General features: G+C 35.7%; 1 protein-coding gene across 5 annotated transcripts in view; it reads right to left on the reverse strand.

Annotated features, from left to right (window-relative positions):
- Positions 1-6,983: 6,983 nt before the first annotated feature.
- capn1b (calpain 1, (mu/I) large subunit b) overlaps positions 6,984-16,631 on the reverse strand; it is a 29,717-nt gene continuing 20,069 nt past the window's right edge. For 4 of the 5 annotated variants that reach the window (XR_012397450.1, XR_012397449.1, XM_068216342.1 and 1 more), the window contains 10 exons: positions 16,365-16,576; positions 16,191-16,230; positions 13,081-13,146; positions 12,948-13,005; positions 12,792-12,856; positions 10,032-10,100; positions 9,869-9,947; positions 7,977-8,090; positions 7,828-7,886; positions 6,984-7,582 (listed from right to left, as the gene is read on the reverse strand). Coding sequence is in view for 3 of the 5 variants with exons in the window: in XM_068216342.1 (XP_068072443.1) it covers positions 7,556-7,582; positions 7,828-7,886; positions 7,977-8,090; positions 9,869-9,947; positions 10,032-10,100; positions 12,792-12,856; positions 12,948-13,005; positions 13,081-13,146; positions 16,191-16,230; positions 16,365-16,576 (789 nt within the window). In the remaining 2 variants the exon portion in view is untranslated. Of the gene's footprint in view, positions 7,583-7,800; positions 7,887-7,976; positions 8,091-9,868; positions 9,948-10,031; positions 10,101-12,791; positions 12,857-12,947; positions 13,006-13,080; positions 13,147-16,190; positions 16,231-16,364; positions 16,577-16,631 lie in introns of those variants that run through there. The other variant, NM_001144795.1, reaches the window with a different exon arrangement.

Consider the following 16,631-nt stretch of genomic DNA (forward strand, 5'->3'; position numbering starts at 1 on the left):
TAAATGTGATTTCACACTGAGTATTCATGTTTACCAGTACCATGGTAAACAATATAGGGAGTGTGTCACAAGTTGTCACTGTTCAAACATGAATAAATGTGTGCATATAAAACCAAGTTTACCTCAAATATTGGTTGCTAATATGATTAACATATTAATAATGTGCATAGAATACTAATCTGAAATAATACTATTAAGGAGAAAGGGTAAGACTTTATTTTGATGGTCCCTATTGCACATTTTGTAGACTGTCTGCTTAATATCTGCTGATACTGCTCCTTCATCAGACATTTCACTGACTATAAGAAACTTTGCAAGTAGATGTCAGCTTACACTAACCCTAACCTAACAGTCTACTTATAATCTAATGTGAATTAGTTGGCATGTGGAAGCAATGTAACTTCAATTCAACAATCCTTCAATAAAAGGGACCATCAAAATAAAGCGATACTGGAGAAACTCCAAATGTTTGAATATAAAACCAACTTTATCTCAATAATGTTTGTTGTATTAGTGTAATAACACACTTTAGTTCTAAAAAAAAAACGACTTGTTAATATGTTTTTAAAAGGACAGTTTACTTAAAATGGAAATTTGCTCACCGTTTACTCACCCTTGGGTGGTTGTAACCTACAAGTTTCCCTTTTTCTGTTAAACACAAAATAAGATATTCTGAAGAATGTTAGAAACCTGTTATCATGAAACACAAATAGCATAGAGTTTAAGTCAGAATTATTAGCCCCGCTTTGAATTTTCTTCTGAAATTATGTTTAACAGAGTTATTGTTTTCTTCTGGAGAAAGTCTTATTTGTTTTATTTCAACTAGAATAAAAGCAGTTTTAAATTTAAGAACCATTTTAAGGTCCATATTATTAGCCCCTCTAAGCAAAAAAAATTTCAGATAGTCTACAGAACAAACCATCGTTATACAATAACTTGCCTAATTACAGTATATATGAAAAATATCGAGTCAAATATTATTTACTGTCATCATGGCAAAGATAAAATAAATCAGTCATTATTCCTCGTTCACTCGGGGCGTCAGCTTCAACGCCATTAACTTTGAATGGGTGACAACAGGCGTTGCCGAACTGCATTGTGGATCCGTCGGTGCCGCTTCAGAGGCATTTCTCGCTGCAAAATAGGAGTTATTAAAACTTTTATGTTTAGAAATGTGTTGAAAAAATCTTCTCTCCGTTAAACAGAAATTAGGGAAAAAATAAGAAGGGGCTAATAATTCTCACTTCAACTGTATTTTAAGTACCTTGAGTATTCAAAAACCTCTAAATGCCGTCTGAATTTTTCTCCTAAAATGAGAAATTTTCTGTTTATGTTCAGTTATTTCACTTTAAAGTCAATAAAAGGAACTTATTCGTAGCTATAAAAAGTAAAATTAGTGAGCCTACACAGGAGTCGAAGAAAAATGCTAATTAAAAAATAATTATTAAACGGCATTTAGAGATTTTTGCATCTTCATATATATATATATATATATATATATATATATATATATATATATATATATATATATATATATATATATATTATACACACACACACATACATGGTGGCCAAGAGAGCTAAACATGTTGCATACAATTACAAAAAACTCCAGCAAATTAAGAAAAGATCTTCATCTGTTTGACAGAACATGTTCTGTAACGTGCTGCATTTTACACAATGCAAACAAATAATAAAACGCTGCATTTTTGTGTTCAACAAAATATACTCAAACAGGTTTGTGACAAGTGAAGGATGAGTAAATTATGAGAACTTTCAGTTTTGGGTGAACTCTTTTATCCTGGTTTACAGAAAAAAGCCACTAAAATAATAATAAATATTAAATATAATACTTTTAGGTGTTTTTAAAATACTTCTTTTCAATCTTGATCGTTGAATCTTGTCGTTATCTTTTGAAATATATTATTTACAAATTTATTATAATCTCTTATTTGTTCAAATACAGTTAGAGGAACTTTTGATTATAATATTGAGCAGCAGATTAAAATTCACCTTTACAAAAACAAGAATATATATACAGTAGGGATGTGCGGAGCAGCCGGTATTTGTATTTGTTGAGGGGGGAAAAGTATTTGTATTTGTATTCGAGTAAAATTCAAAATGGCGCAAAAATATATATATTTTTTATTACACTTCTAATTTACGTTATAGTGAAAGTATTATTTAATTATACCCATTATATAAATTATAGACATGCAATATTGGTTGTTGTTTTTGAACATGTGACAAGAAATGTCATTGAAAAGAAAATAACATAGAAGCCATTTTCTCATCCATGGTTAAACCAACAACTAATAAAATACCATTGTGAATATTATGAACCCCACCACCACCGTTCTTGTTGAAGGACACTGAATAGACAGAATAAAAACAAATAATACTTAAAAAAAACTGTTCTTCTTCTGAAAGAACTTCTTTCCAATGCAAAGAATTTCAAAAACTAAAATTAGCTAAATAAATCTAAATAAATCCCTGCCTAGGAGATCTGGCAGAACAAAAGTATTCTATATAATGCTAAAAGATACAGCCCTGCTATTGTCATCTGCCAGCCACAAAACAGACACAGTTTTTTTTTTTTTTTTTTTTATGTTTTTATGTTTGAAACTGACTTGCTGGGGCAGAATGTGGCTGTGTTGATGGTTTGGTGCTTGTGGAGGATTTAGCAGAACATAGCTGGGCTGATTGAGGGGATTGATGCTTGTGGGGGGTTCACAGACAGTATCAGGAGAGGATGCTTTTAGTGCATGTGATAATACATTACATAGAAGGTTGCGCGGTGGCACAGTGAGTAGCACTGTCGCCTGACAGCAAGAAGGTTGCTGGTTGGAGCCTCGACTGGGTTCTCCCCATGTTGGCGTGGGTTTCCTACGGATGCTCCGGTTTCCCCCACAGTCCAAACACATGCAATACAGGTGAATTGGGTAAGCTAAATTGTCCCTATTGTATGTGTGTGAAAGAGAGTGTATGGATGTTTCCCAGTGCTGGGTAGCAGCTGGAAGGGCAGCCACTGCGTAAAACATATGCTGGATAAATTGGTGATTCATTCCTCTGTGGCAACCCCAGATTGATAAAGGGACTAAGCCGAAAAGAAATGAATGATTATGCATAGAAGATGTTGACAGATGTTTAATATCTCTGCTGATTTCACTTTTGCACACATTATACAGTATCACTTTGTTTTATCTGCAGCACCACTGACTGTAAAATTCTTCCACAAAGAACATGAAGTTTTTTTTGTTTTTTTTTTTGACTGGTGGAGGACCAAGTAAAGGACAGGAGAAATGCCAGCTCAGGCTTCCAGTATCCATAGTTTTTGGTGCTGCACATCTTGTATCTTCACACCATAGAAAATTGTCTTCAGATGACCCCAAAGATAAAATTCTAAGTCGGTCAGATCAGGGGACTTTGGGGGCCAATCAACTGGCCCACGACGACCAATCCACTTATCAGGAGACTGTTCATCTAGGAATGCTCGGTCAGACCTCACACCCATAATGTGGTGGTGCACCATCTTGCTGGAAAAAAACTGGGAAACTTCAGCTTCAGTGCATAAAGAGGGAAACACATCACCATGCACCAATTTCAAATATCCAGTGCCTTGAGGTTTCCATTGATGAAGAATGGCCCCACTATCTTTTTTGTCTATGGTGTGAAGATACAAGATGTCCAGCACCTGAAACCGACTTCAAAGTGGCCACCATGGTCACCACCCATCTTGAAAAGTTTGCCCCCTCACATATACTATTGTGCCACAAACAGGACGTTAATATCCCAACCATTCCCATTTTATTAAGGTGTATCCATATAAATGGCCCACACTGTATATATATATACATGCACACTGACCTGCATTATGTTCTGCAACACCTAGACAGACCAGGGACCTATGTGAGGATCTTGTTTGTTGACTTCAGCTCGGCTTTTAACACTATCATCCCAAAACTTCTCCTGCCCAAATTAACTCAGCTCTCTGGGCCCACCTCTGTCTGTCAGTGGATCAACAGCTTCCTAACGGACAGGCAGCAGCAGGTGAAGCTAGGGAAATTGTCATCCAGCGTCCGCAAAATCAGCACTGGCGCCCCCCAGGGGTGTGTCCTCTCCCCACTGCTCTTCTCTCTGTACACAAATGACTGCACTTTAAAGGACCCTTGAAGTTTGCAGACCACACCACACTTATCGGCCTCATTCAGGAAGGTGATGAGTCTGCTTACAGACAGGAGGTTAAGGAGTTGGCTGTCTGGTGCAGTCACAACAACCTGGAGCTCAACACACTGTGGAGATGATAGTTGACTTCAGGAGAAACCCCCCTGCTCTCCCCCCACTGAGCATCATGGACAGCATTGTGGCAGCAGTATAGTTATTCAGGTTCCTGGGCACCACCATCTCTCAGGACCTGAAGTGGGACACTCACATTGACTCCGCTGTCAAAAAAGCTCAACAGAGGATGTACTTTCTTCGTCAGCTGAGGAAGTTCAACCTCCCAAAGGAGCTGCTGAAACAGTTCTACACCTCCATCATTGAATCAGTCATCTGCACATCAATAACTGTCTGGTTTAGCTCAGCTACCAAATCTGACTATGTCGAATAGTTCAGACTGCTGAGCGAATCATCAGTACAACCCTCCCTACTACTCAAGAACTGTACTTATCACTCTGGACCGCTCACACCCAGCACACTGCCTCTTTAAACTATTACCTTCTGGTCGACGCTACAGAGCACTGCGCACCAGAACAGCCCGACACAGAAACAGTTTCTTCCCTCAAGCAATCCATCTCATGAACACTTGATAATAATAATTGTGGAACAAACATCACTACTTGCCACACACTTTTATACACATATACACTTATTTAACAACACACTTTACATGCCAATTTGCACATAACAGCTGCACATATAACATTGTATATAGTAATATAGCTCTACATACACTTGTCTATTTGTATATTTGCATTCACTACTTACTGCTTTTTATATTTTTATTATCTGTTTATTGTCCAGTCTCTGTAATTCTGTTGCACTGTAGAAGCTCTGTCACAAAAACAAATTCCTCGTATGCAGTGTTGGGGAGGTTACTTTGAAAATGTAATAGATTATAGATTACAAATTACCCTATTAAAATGTAATAAGTAGTGTCCATTTTCGATTACTTTTTAAAAGTAAAGTAACTAATTACATCTGATTACTTTTTGATTAATTTTAGGTTTCTAATGGATATTTTCAACTTAATCATTTTCAAGCATTTACACTGAGTAGGTGTGACCTTACAGTAGATCTGTTTACTGTTAGAATCCCTCTTAACTTGAATTAAGATTATATATTTTTCATTTTAAAGTACAGCCACCACAAAACCAGACCTTATAACAAAAAACTGTTGTTACAAAATAAAACATTTTGTTAGTTGTGCAGGGTGATTTTTGTGGCATTTGCCAAAAAATACATCTAACCTATTTTGCTATTTGAATTTTTAAATCGAAGCAGCTTAAATCCAAGTCAATCACATCTTAGTGATGAATAAAACTGTCAATAAATCATATAAGGCAGAATTGTTCAGTTCAATTATTTACTGTAAATAATTTGCTGTACCAAACAGAAACCAATTGTAGTATATAAAGCAAAAACAAAGAATCCTCAAACTGGAAAACTAATCAAAAGCATCAGAATAGCAGCTCTTTAATAAATGGCCTTAACAAAAGACATCGTGCATATCAAAAACAGGCAAAGCAACAGATTAATATTATTCAGTATATTTGGATGTAACCATATTTGTAATCTTTAACATTTTCTTAAGTAACTGTAATTTAAGTACAGATTTTTTCTCAGTAACTGTAGCTAATTACTATTACTTTTATTTTGTAATTAAATTATGTAACGCTGTTACATGTAACTAGTTACTCCCCAACACTGCTCGTATGTGCAAACATACCTGGCAATAAAACTCTTTCTGATTCTGAAAACGCATGCAATTACAAAAAAACATCAGCAAATTAAGAAAAGATCTTTATCCGTTAGACAGCACATACTGCAAATCTTCACAGAGTATGCACATAAAAAAACGACCTGCTTTTCTACACAACGTAAACAGTTTAAGAAAACACGCTACATTTTCTCACACTTGCAAATAGAACAAGACACAATGGAAATGTTTCAAGGAGACCCTAAAACGTTCGCTGCAGCTATTACTATTGCTCAGTGAAGTTGTAGGTGACCTTTGAAAGGTGATTTTTATTTTTGTTTGTTTATTTTAATATCCTGATTCCCTTGTCTTTTGTATTTTATAGCCCAGTGGTTCTCAAACTGTGGTACGTGTACCACTAGTGGTACGCAGGCTTCCTTCTAGTGGTACGCGGAGGAATGAAATATGTCATGTACATGCTACACACATTACAAAATTTATCAAAAATGATGTATATAATATGTCATATATGACATATAGCCTATATTTCTGAGGTAATCTGCCACGTTTTTTAACTGTGCAGAGTTGTAGCTGCTTTACTGTACCTACTGCGCTACTGTATTTCAATACTGCTCATTTTGGTGGTACTTGGAGACACAATTGTTTTCTGAGGTGGTACTTGATGAAAAACGTTTGAGAACCACTGTTATAGCCTAAGCAACTAGCCGGGTCTCTGTCACTTTTTAGGGTCCTCTTGAAACATTTCCATCGTGTTCTGCACTATTTGCAAGTGTTGTGATAAAATGCAGTGCGTTTTCTTAATTTGTTTGCATTGTGAGGATTTGCAGCATGTGTGCTGTCAAACCGATGAGAATCTTTTCGTAACTTACAGATTTTTTTTTTTGTAATTGCATGTGTTTTCTTGAATTGCATTACGTTAGGTTCTTTCGGCCACCGTATACATATAATACTTTTATTTACAAAATGTAAATAATATTTTTAAATTAATATTCCAGCCCTTTCACATACACACCCATATTTGCAATTAAAACCCATAACATACCAATAAGTTTCAATTGAAACTTTATTTTCATTTCATACTTTGAAGCAGCATAAAAGAAAGATCTAGTCTGGGCTAGCACAAATCCCTGAATATCCTATACGTACTTGTTGCTTCTATATATAAAGAATTAAATAATCTTTGCACAGCAGATCACAGTGATTATAAATACTATCAAAATCATACCCTAAAAAGATCTCAAATCAAATGTACATGTCTTTAAATAGCAAGGCCATAATGGTGCAAACCTCAAAATGTTAAGAGTTAATCTATATATGCAAGGTAGAATAAAATAACCTACAGCGTTAAGATTAGTCATGCGGTTAGTCATGAAGCCATTGCTTTCTGAAATGCTGCAACTCATATATTTATCATTTACATTATTGATGGACTCTTGCATAATGTGGATGTCCTTTATAAAAGCATACAGTGGCGTAAGCTTGTGTGATGGTTGGATTGGATGTGTTTTAAGGCAGTTTGTACTGTATTGCTCCGGCGTCTTTGGGTGTAATGGCTTAAAGCTGCAGTTGGAGTGTGATTTTGGTCCTTCTCGTCCTTTAGGATACACTCTTCACACTTCAGCCGCACATGGTCAAATACAGCCACTGTTAACGAGAGCAAGAGCTAATCAAATATATACTTTCCTTCAATAATGCACAATAAATTAAACAACTGAGGAGTATTGGTAAAGCTTAGTAGTAATGCTGTCCAATGATTAGTCACATCCACAATAAAAGTCTGTATTCACATAATATATATCTGCATGTGCTGTGAATATTTATAATGTATTCCTAAATTAATTGTGATTGATTGTTTGACAGCATTACTTAGAAAGTAAGAAATGACTGACCTCGCTAATATTGAGCTCTGCGACACCTGAGCCCTCTTTCTCCAGCTCTTTGAAAGACTCTGTTGGAGATGAGATATTGACTCAGATGTTTCAGTGGGATAATAGCAAATATATTAACACAAAAGTAGAATATAATGTAAATGACGTACTGAACATGGCCTCCAGTTTAACCAGGCAGCAGACAAAGTTGTCGAAGTCAATCACATCTCCGTCTGAATATCGGGCCACCAGGATCTGATGTAGCTTGTTATTGAGTTTAAAACCTGAGGATAAGGACACAGGCAGATGCATTGTGGGTTGGTTGGTATATTTTTGACAATAACCAAAAGTAGATTGTACTGGACAAAACAAAACAAAACAAAAGATCCTTGAAGACATTCAGGCCCCGTTTACACTAGTGCGTTTTAGTTTGAAAACGCATAAGTTTTGCTACGGTTACGCCATCCGTCCACACTACGCCGGAGTTCTCGAGCGCCGAAAACGTAGCTTTTTGAAAACGCTGGAGAGGCCGTTTTCATTCTGAAACGCTGCTGCTCCGTCTCAGTGTGGATGGGGAAAGACGGAGACATCTGAAAACGGAGGCGGGGCTGCAAACGTTCGCCTATCTAATTGGGGCTATTCCTCAATATTAAGTAGCCCACACACAGTTCAGTCTCGCATCCTTTTCTTGTAAGTTAAGACTTCGCAAGTTTGATCAAGGCTGCAGTCTCCCCCTTCTCAGTTTGATATGGAAAACATACCGAGGACACGGGTAAATCTTCAAAGGGAACAGTGTACTTTATAACTTCATTCACATCACCTTGGCTACGTTGTTTCACTTTTTTAACAATAAAATATAAACATGATTTAAGGAACTGCCTATTTTCTTTTTAATATTAGCAACTTAACAGACAGCAGAAATGTTGAGGCGCCGTGCTGCATATATGAGCGTCATCTTTTGTGTGGATATTTATAACAAAACGAAGCCGATAACAACTGCCTCCTTTCAGTTTCAGTGAAAATACGAAACACACCCTCTCTTTTGCTGAGTATCAGTTTTAATAATCGATAATTATAAAAGTATAACATACAATAAGTTTATACATTGTAGGAAATAAAGGCAAGCGATCAGTCAATATACCTGGATTAATCATTAACTTATCTTTGCGCTTAACCAAAACATGTTACCCGTGAACAAGTAACTTAATAGATTCCAATCACCAAAGTCAGGGAATTGGCCTATGTCGTTAGATAAAGACAACAACATGAATGAAATATCACATTCAGCAAATATAGTGAGATTAGATCCAGCGGGAGATGCTTGATGAGCAGTCCGACAAGCAGAGCTCTCATCTGGGTAGAAATGCTGGAGCGCTTGCCCGAGAGTGTGTGTGTGGTCACGTGGTGTGCGTTTTCAGCGTTTTGGTGTGGACGGAGAGCAGTTCAGAAACGCTGGGTAAAACGCGAGTGTGGACGCGGATCGTTTTCATTCTACAACGCCGTTTTAAAACTAAAACGCACTAGTGTAAACGGAGCCTCAGTAAATTTTCTACTGTAAATACATGAAAACTTAATTTTTGATTAGTAATGTACATTGCTAAGAGCTTAATTTGGACTATTTTAAATGTGATTTTATATATATATATATATATATATATATATATATATATATATATATATATATATATATATATATATATATATATATATATATATATAAAATCTTTATTTGATAGGGCAGTGGAGAGGGATTTAGTAATGAATGGGGAGCAGAAAGAGAGGGAAATGACCTCGAGCTAGGAATTGAACTCAGGTCACCGTGAGCACATGACTATAGGCTAATGGTGCCGACTATAGATGTTTAATAAACACAAAATTACTTGGTCAGTTAGGAATTCATTTTAATTTAACTGGTTCTAAAGTTTGGTTTGAAACTGGTATCAAATTAAAAGCTTATGAATCACAGTGAAAATAACACAGATATGCCTCTGTAATCTCAAACACTAAAAACATACCATAGCCAAAGATTTTCATGAGATGAGCATGAAAAAGTATTGATCACCTGCAGACTCCACAGCCAGGCGCATTTCGTAGGAGCTCATAGTTCCAGATTTATCCAGATCGAACTGTCTGAAGACACCCTGCAGATGAAGACAGATGAGTTTGGGTTGCGACTTTACATTTCATAAGATGTAATGAAGATCATGCAGCAGTCGGTTTCTCACCAGCCACTTCCTGATTTTATTCCACAGAATCTGGAACTCCACAATTCCCAGTCGTGCACTGCCGTCTTTCTGAGTTCAGTCAATCAAGGAGACTAAACTAAACTCTTATTAATAATCAGATGATAAAGATATATTTATGGTTGAAGTCAGAATTATTAGACCCCCTTGGAATATTTTTTTCTTTTTTAATTATTTCCTAAATGATGTTTAACAGAGCAAGGAAATTTTCACAGTATGTCTGATATTATTTTTTCTTCTAGAGAAAGTCTTATTTGTTTCGGCTAGAATAAAAGCAATTTAAATAAAATAAAAATAAAAATAAAACATTTTAAGGTAAAAAATTATTAGCCCCTTTTAACAAATTTTTTATATATTTTATATTTGAAAAATATCTAGTCAAAGGCTTAACTAGGTTCATCAGGTTAACTTGGAAGGTCAGGGTAATTTGTCCAGTTATTTTAAAATTATGGCTTGTTCTGTAGACTTGAAAAAAAGTTGTTTTTTTAAATTTAAAATTGCTTTTATTCTAGCCGAAATAAAACAAATAAAACTTTCTTTAGAAGAAAAAATATTATCAGACATACTGTGAAAATGTCCTTGCTCTGTTAAAAATAATTTGGAAAATATTTAATTAAGACAAAATAAAATCAAAGGGGGGCTAATAGTTCTATCTTCAACTGTATATACCCTCATGTGATATCAAACCCCTGTGATCTTTGTTAATCTTCAGAACACAACTTCCCAGATGAATTCCCAGAGAAACCAAAAACTTTATCAAAATATTTCATGTGACTTCAGTGGTTCAACTGAAATCATTTAAACCTCAATGAACACTTCTGTGTGGCAAAAAATCCAAAATTGTCTGGTGGCATTAGGATGACAGAGAAATATGTATTTAAGCTATAAGAAGAACACTGACATGTTACAAACTTCCTTCTGTCAGTTCAAACTGAGATCAAACATTGTCTCCCTGAGAACCTTCTTTTCCCATTCGAAACAAAATATGACAAAACATCTAGATCTTTACAATTTAACACGGCAAATGCCTTGAGATTACACTGCTCAAATTTGGTATCGATCTGATTAAATGTTAAAATACAAGTTTAATAGGTATTTCATATGTGTGCTGATGGGCAGTGTTGAAAGTGTGTAGGTGGTGCTATTGAGCCACAGAGTTCTGAAACCAAGATTAAATGTTAAAAAAGAAAAAAAAGTCTGGTGTGTGTGCATAATTTTGTAAGTTTTCGAGCATGTTTAGACTTCAAAAATAGAATTTACTTTTGATAAAAAAAAATAATAATAAATAAATAAATAAGTAAACAGTAATTCCAAGAGGGTCCTCACACCACCCAAATAAACTCACCGGCCACTTTATTAGGTATTTCTTACTAGTACCAGGTTGGACCCCCTTTTGCCTTCAAAACTGCCTTAAACCTTCGTGGCATAGATTCAACAAGGTAAATATTCCTCAGAGATTTTGGTCCATATTGACATGATAGCATCACGCAGTTGCTGCCCACATTGTCAGCTGCACATCCATAATGCGAATCTGCTATTCCACCACATCCCAAAGGTGCTCTATTGGATTGGTAACTGTGTAGGCCATTTGAGTACAACGAACACACTGTCATGTTCAAAAAATAAAGGTCATAAATCAGGCCAGTAGCCAACCTATTAAAAGAGGTAGTTCTTCTTTTTTTTTTTTTTTGTCAAAAAGTCAACATTTTCGCAGTTACAGTATTTGCCTCATTTTCTATTAAATTCTGAGGTTCCTATATGTCTACATATGTCATATTTTTAGTTTGGTCAGTGACTGTAAAAAGCTAAAATAAATAAACACAATAAAAAATGACATTTTGATAATTAATTGGAAATATTTTCAATTAATAACAAAAATCCCAAACATTCCATGACTTGGACAAAATAAATAAATAAATAAAACCCTGACATTCAGTGGAATAAACCTTCTAAAATTCAGTGACCAGTGCGAACCCTGTATTGAGTAAAAGAGTTCCTAGATGTGTATAGGTTTACAATGTTTACTTTACAGTTTTTCTCTGTTAAATATTTGTATTTTTTATGTTTCATTAGTAGGGCAACGCAGTGGCGCAGTAGGTAGTGCTGTCGACTCACAGCAAGAAGGTTGCTAGTTCGAACCTCGGCTCAGTGAAGTTTGCATGTTCGCCCTGCCTTCACGTGGTTTTCCTCCGGGTGCTCCGGTTTCCCCCACAATCCAAAGACGGTACAGGTGAATTGGGAGGACTAAATTGTCCATAGTGTATGAGTGTGTGTATGAATGAGTGTGTGGATGTTTCCCAGAGAGGGGTTGCGGCTGGAAGGGCATCCGCTGCGTAAAATTGTGCTTGATAAGTTGGCGGTTCATTCTGCTGTGGCGACCCCGGATTAATAAAGGGACTAAGCAGACAAGAAAATGAATCAATGAATAAATGTTTCATTAGTATGTAGCACCGTGGTCCTGTGAGACACAACAATTCACTATACTGTACCTTGTGACCTTAAAGACGGACAATAATACTTAACTTGACTTGGCAAACCTGTCTTGTATAAACAGTTCACTGGAAGAATTGGAATTTGAATCTTATGTTGTCAGTGCAATTTGGACTCAAATCTTTGAGGAATGTTTCCATTACATTCTGGAATCTGTGCCCCAAATGCTCTTCTGAATGCAAAAAGTGGTACTAGCAAGGTGAAAGTATATATGCTATTTATACGTTTTTAAAAGTCAGAATGTTAGGATACGTCCATCAGGTTGATCATGCACCTACAAGACTCCAAACTGAACCCATCTGTCTTTAAGTCTCGGTCTGCAGAACACAGGAGAGCAGAGGTAATTATCGAGCACAAAAATGTAAACACATCAGATCTGAATTTTTTAAAAACGTCCTCTGAGCTTACGTTTTGTCATCACTCGGTTCAGAATGGTCCGGAGCTCGTGAACTGAAATCTCCATGTCCTACAAGTTTAGATGAACTTTTAATATAACGCAGTTCACAATGTTATTAACAATATCACACAGATACAAACACACCTCTCCAGACAGCTGAGCAAACATCTTTTTAAACGAGGCATCAATGTTCTCCTCTGAGACTGCCTCCTGTAGATACAACAGACGTCCATACACTGTATTATAATACATTTCGTTTCATTTTTAATCTGAATATTGTGGTAAGGTATGAGTCTTAAACTGGATTCCTGGAGGGCCGCTGCTCTGCACAGTTTTGCTCCAACCCTAATCAAACACAGCTGATCCAACTAATGAAGGTGTTCAAGATTACTAGAGACTATTAAGCAGGTGTGGGTTGGAGCTGAACTATGCAGAGCTGCAGCCCTGGTTGCTAAGAAGTTGAAAGAATTATATTGTTATGTTATGTGGTCACTATGGTGTGCTAAGTGATTTATAGTGATGCTATGTGGTTGTTATGGTGTGCTAAGTGTTTTATTGTGTTGCAGTGTGGTAGCTTTAAGCCCCAGTCAAATCACACAAATTTGTCAGAATTTCGGCACGATTTCCTTGACGTACAGTAAGGTGTCGTGGGGATTCGTAAATGACAAATGAGCATCTTGTCACAAGATTCAATCTTTTTTTCTTGTGTAATGTGGCAAAGTTCATGTCAACTAATACCATGTCTGTGACACCTCATGACACCATCGCAGATTTTTTTCTTGTTCTTCACGACGAGTTCCGTCACATGGGTGACACAGTAATTGGGTAGTTTCTTGGTTATATTCACGGATGCTGCTGTTAAAGCGATGGTCAGATAGTCAAAAAATAGGCTGCATATTTGCTTACGGGCGAGTCCCGAGTAGATCAGTCGTTGGTTATGCAAATTTTAATTTAAATCTAAAATATTAAGGTGTTTTAAGCATTTTTATCTGACAGACTGGCACAAATATGCAGACATCTCCATTCTCACGATGAGTTTCTGAGTACTCTCATCCTTCCAACAGAGTTTGTTCTTCCGAGGTAATCTGGAAACAAGTTCAGTGCTGCGAATACATTGCAAAAGCATGTCCTGCTTATTAAGATTAGTTATTAATATTGAAAACAGTTTAATATAGTCTTCTCTGAAACTATGAATATTTCACTTTAGTTTTATTTAGGCTAAATTATTATTTTATTTAACAAACCAACACAATCTCATAGAAATTCGTGTTTTTGTGCTGAAGCATATAGAGCAGACTTGTTTTGAAGCGCTTCTCCTCAAATGTCATTTATTATTCTTGTTTATAGAAAACTGATCAACAAAAGATACATTAAAATTAAGTTAATAAAATTAAGTTGAAATAAAATTAATTTCAAAAAGATATTTTTTTCCAGGAAAAATATACGAATTAAATTTTTGTTTGTGCCCCCCCACTACTCAACTATATGGGTGGATGATTTGTTTTGTTCTGAGGAAAAAAGCAATAAATAAATGCTTCACTGTGATTGTTGTATCACAAATCTCAGTTATATACAGGGTTTATACGCCATGGAAAACCTGGAAAAGTTATGGAATATTAACCTGGCATTTTCCAGACCTGTAAAAGTTTGGAAAAACAGAAAAACCTACAAAGTTTTGGAAAAGTCATGGAAAACAAATATCTGAATTCTTGAATATGGATTAGAGTGTTTCCTCTAGGATTTTTTCCAGCTGTTGCGGCAGGCATTTTGCACAGATCTACCAACTACCTATGGCGTTATTTCTATGACAAATGTCGTTAGTGCATTATCACAAGTCAAGATCACATTTATGTAATATGAGCAAGCAAATGTCTTTGCTTTCGCACCGATTTCCTCTGTTCGTGCACAAAACTTCTTGCACGCCCTCAAATATACGCTGCCTAAGTGCAGATTCTCTTGTGCACTCTCAAATAAACACTTCTGAAGAGTGATTTAGTGCGTTTATGTAACGAGGATGTTTCCAACATTCACTAGATTTGCTAAGAATATTTCTGAATCTCTCCAATAGACCTATAGAGCGGCATTAATGCGTCCTGAAGTAAAGTTGTCTTGACTTCTATTCTATTCTGGTGTAAGCATTATCTAAATAAATTTTAAATAGATAAAAATATAAATTGAAACTAAATAGATTGCAGCGTGTTTTACGATATGCTGTCAAATATTTTAACATGCGTTGTTTTTCTTTTACCCTGCATATGTAGACACTGCATGAAACATTAGGTCATGAAAATTTACTTGAAAATCTTGGAAAAATCATGGAAAATTGATGGAATTTTAGTAGGTAAAATGTGTATGAACCCTGGATATAGTTGCTAATTTATTAATATGTCATTATTTCTCAAGATTACATCTTGAGCATCTGATTTTTCCTTGCTTCTTTCATTTTCATTTTCACTTTCATTTTCAAGGGAGTGTTTATTAAAAAACACATGGCAGGAAAATATACATTTAATTTCAAAGAAAATATCTTAATATTGAAAAGGATTTATAAGTTTTTTCCAATCCATGTTGTAATGAAGGCCCTTAAATAATGTAGTTATTCATTGTCTGCAAGCTTCGATTCATTTCCATTCATTTTTAAACGTTAAAAACTGTTGGTTTTGCTGCTTGATATTGCAAATTTTCTTATTATATGCTTCTGCTTTGTCTGTTTAGTCGTGCAAACACTTGTTTTAGAGCAAGTGGTTTAGTCATTTTCTGCAGTTTACTATTCCTAGTAATTTCTCCCATAGGCAGCTGAATCGGAAGTTCTAAAACAATCGTGAAATCGAGCTCACGTCAGCATTGAAGAATAAGGTCGATAGTCTGGCACATTTGTTACCCACGACACGTCAAGATTTTATCAAGAAAAAAAAAAAAAGCGTAATCTGACAGTGACTTTCATAATCAACAATAAAAATCGTGTTATCTGACCGGGGCTTTAGTGTGCTAAGGGATTTATTATGTTGCTATGTTGTTCTAAATGATCGTATTGCTTTGTTTTGAAAAGTTTAATGTGCTGACTTTGTTTAGTTATTAATGTGTTCTGAGAGAAAGTATTAAAGTGTTAAAAGTATATCTGTTGTGTTGCTAAGGGGTTGCTAGGTATGTAGTAGAGCCTTTCTAGGTAGTTGATTTGTACAGTATATAAATCTATATATTTACATACATACATGCATTTAGTTTCCACATCCACAATAATAACAAGTCCTTACTTCATCTTCCAGGTTAAATGAAATTTCATCATCCATTTCTCTAAAAATAAAAGAAAAAGCAAAATATGTCGTAAAATAAGGCTGCACAATACAAAACCCACATGGTAGTCATTTTTAAAAATATTTTATCTATAATACTATTGTTATTTTAGTTTTAATCGTTTAGTCACTTACTGAGTTTCTGACTGTTTCTCAGTGAATACTCGCAGGACGAAGTCAGCCTCTTTTCCAGGCTCAAAAGTGGAAGGGACAATGAGATACTCGCCCGGTGGCAGCCTCAGTCGCGTGCTCACCTCTCGCAGATTAATAAAGGTCTCGGAGCGTGCACAGGACGAGTGACGCAAGAAAAAATCCTTCTTCAGGTGAACATTCTGGGAGCCAAGAAACTAAAAACAGAAGAAAAGTAAAAGTTTTTTAAATTATTAACCTCATGTTTTACAA

The sequence above is a fragment of the Danio rerio genome, chromosome 22 (genome assembly GCF_049306965.1).
Source record: "Danio rerio strain Tuebingen ecotype United States chromosome 22, GRCz12tu, whole genome shotgun sequence".
Classification (NCBI taxonomy): domain Eukaryota; kingdom Metazoa; phylum Chordata; class Actinopteri; order Cypriniformes; family Danionidae; genus Danio; species Danio rerio.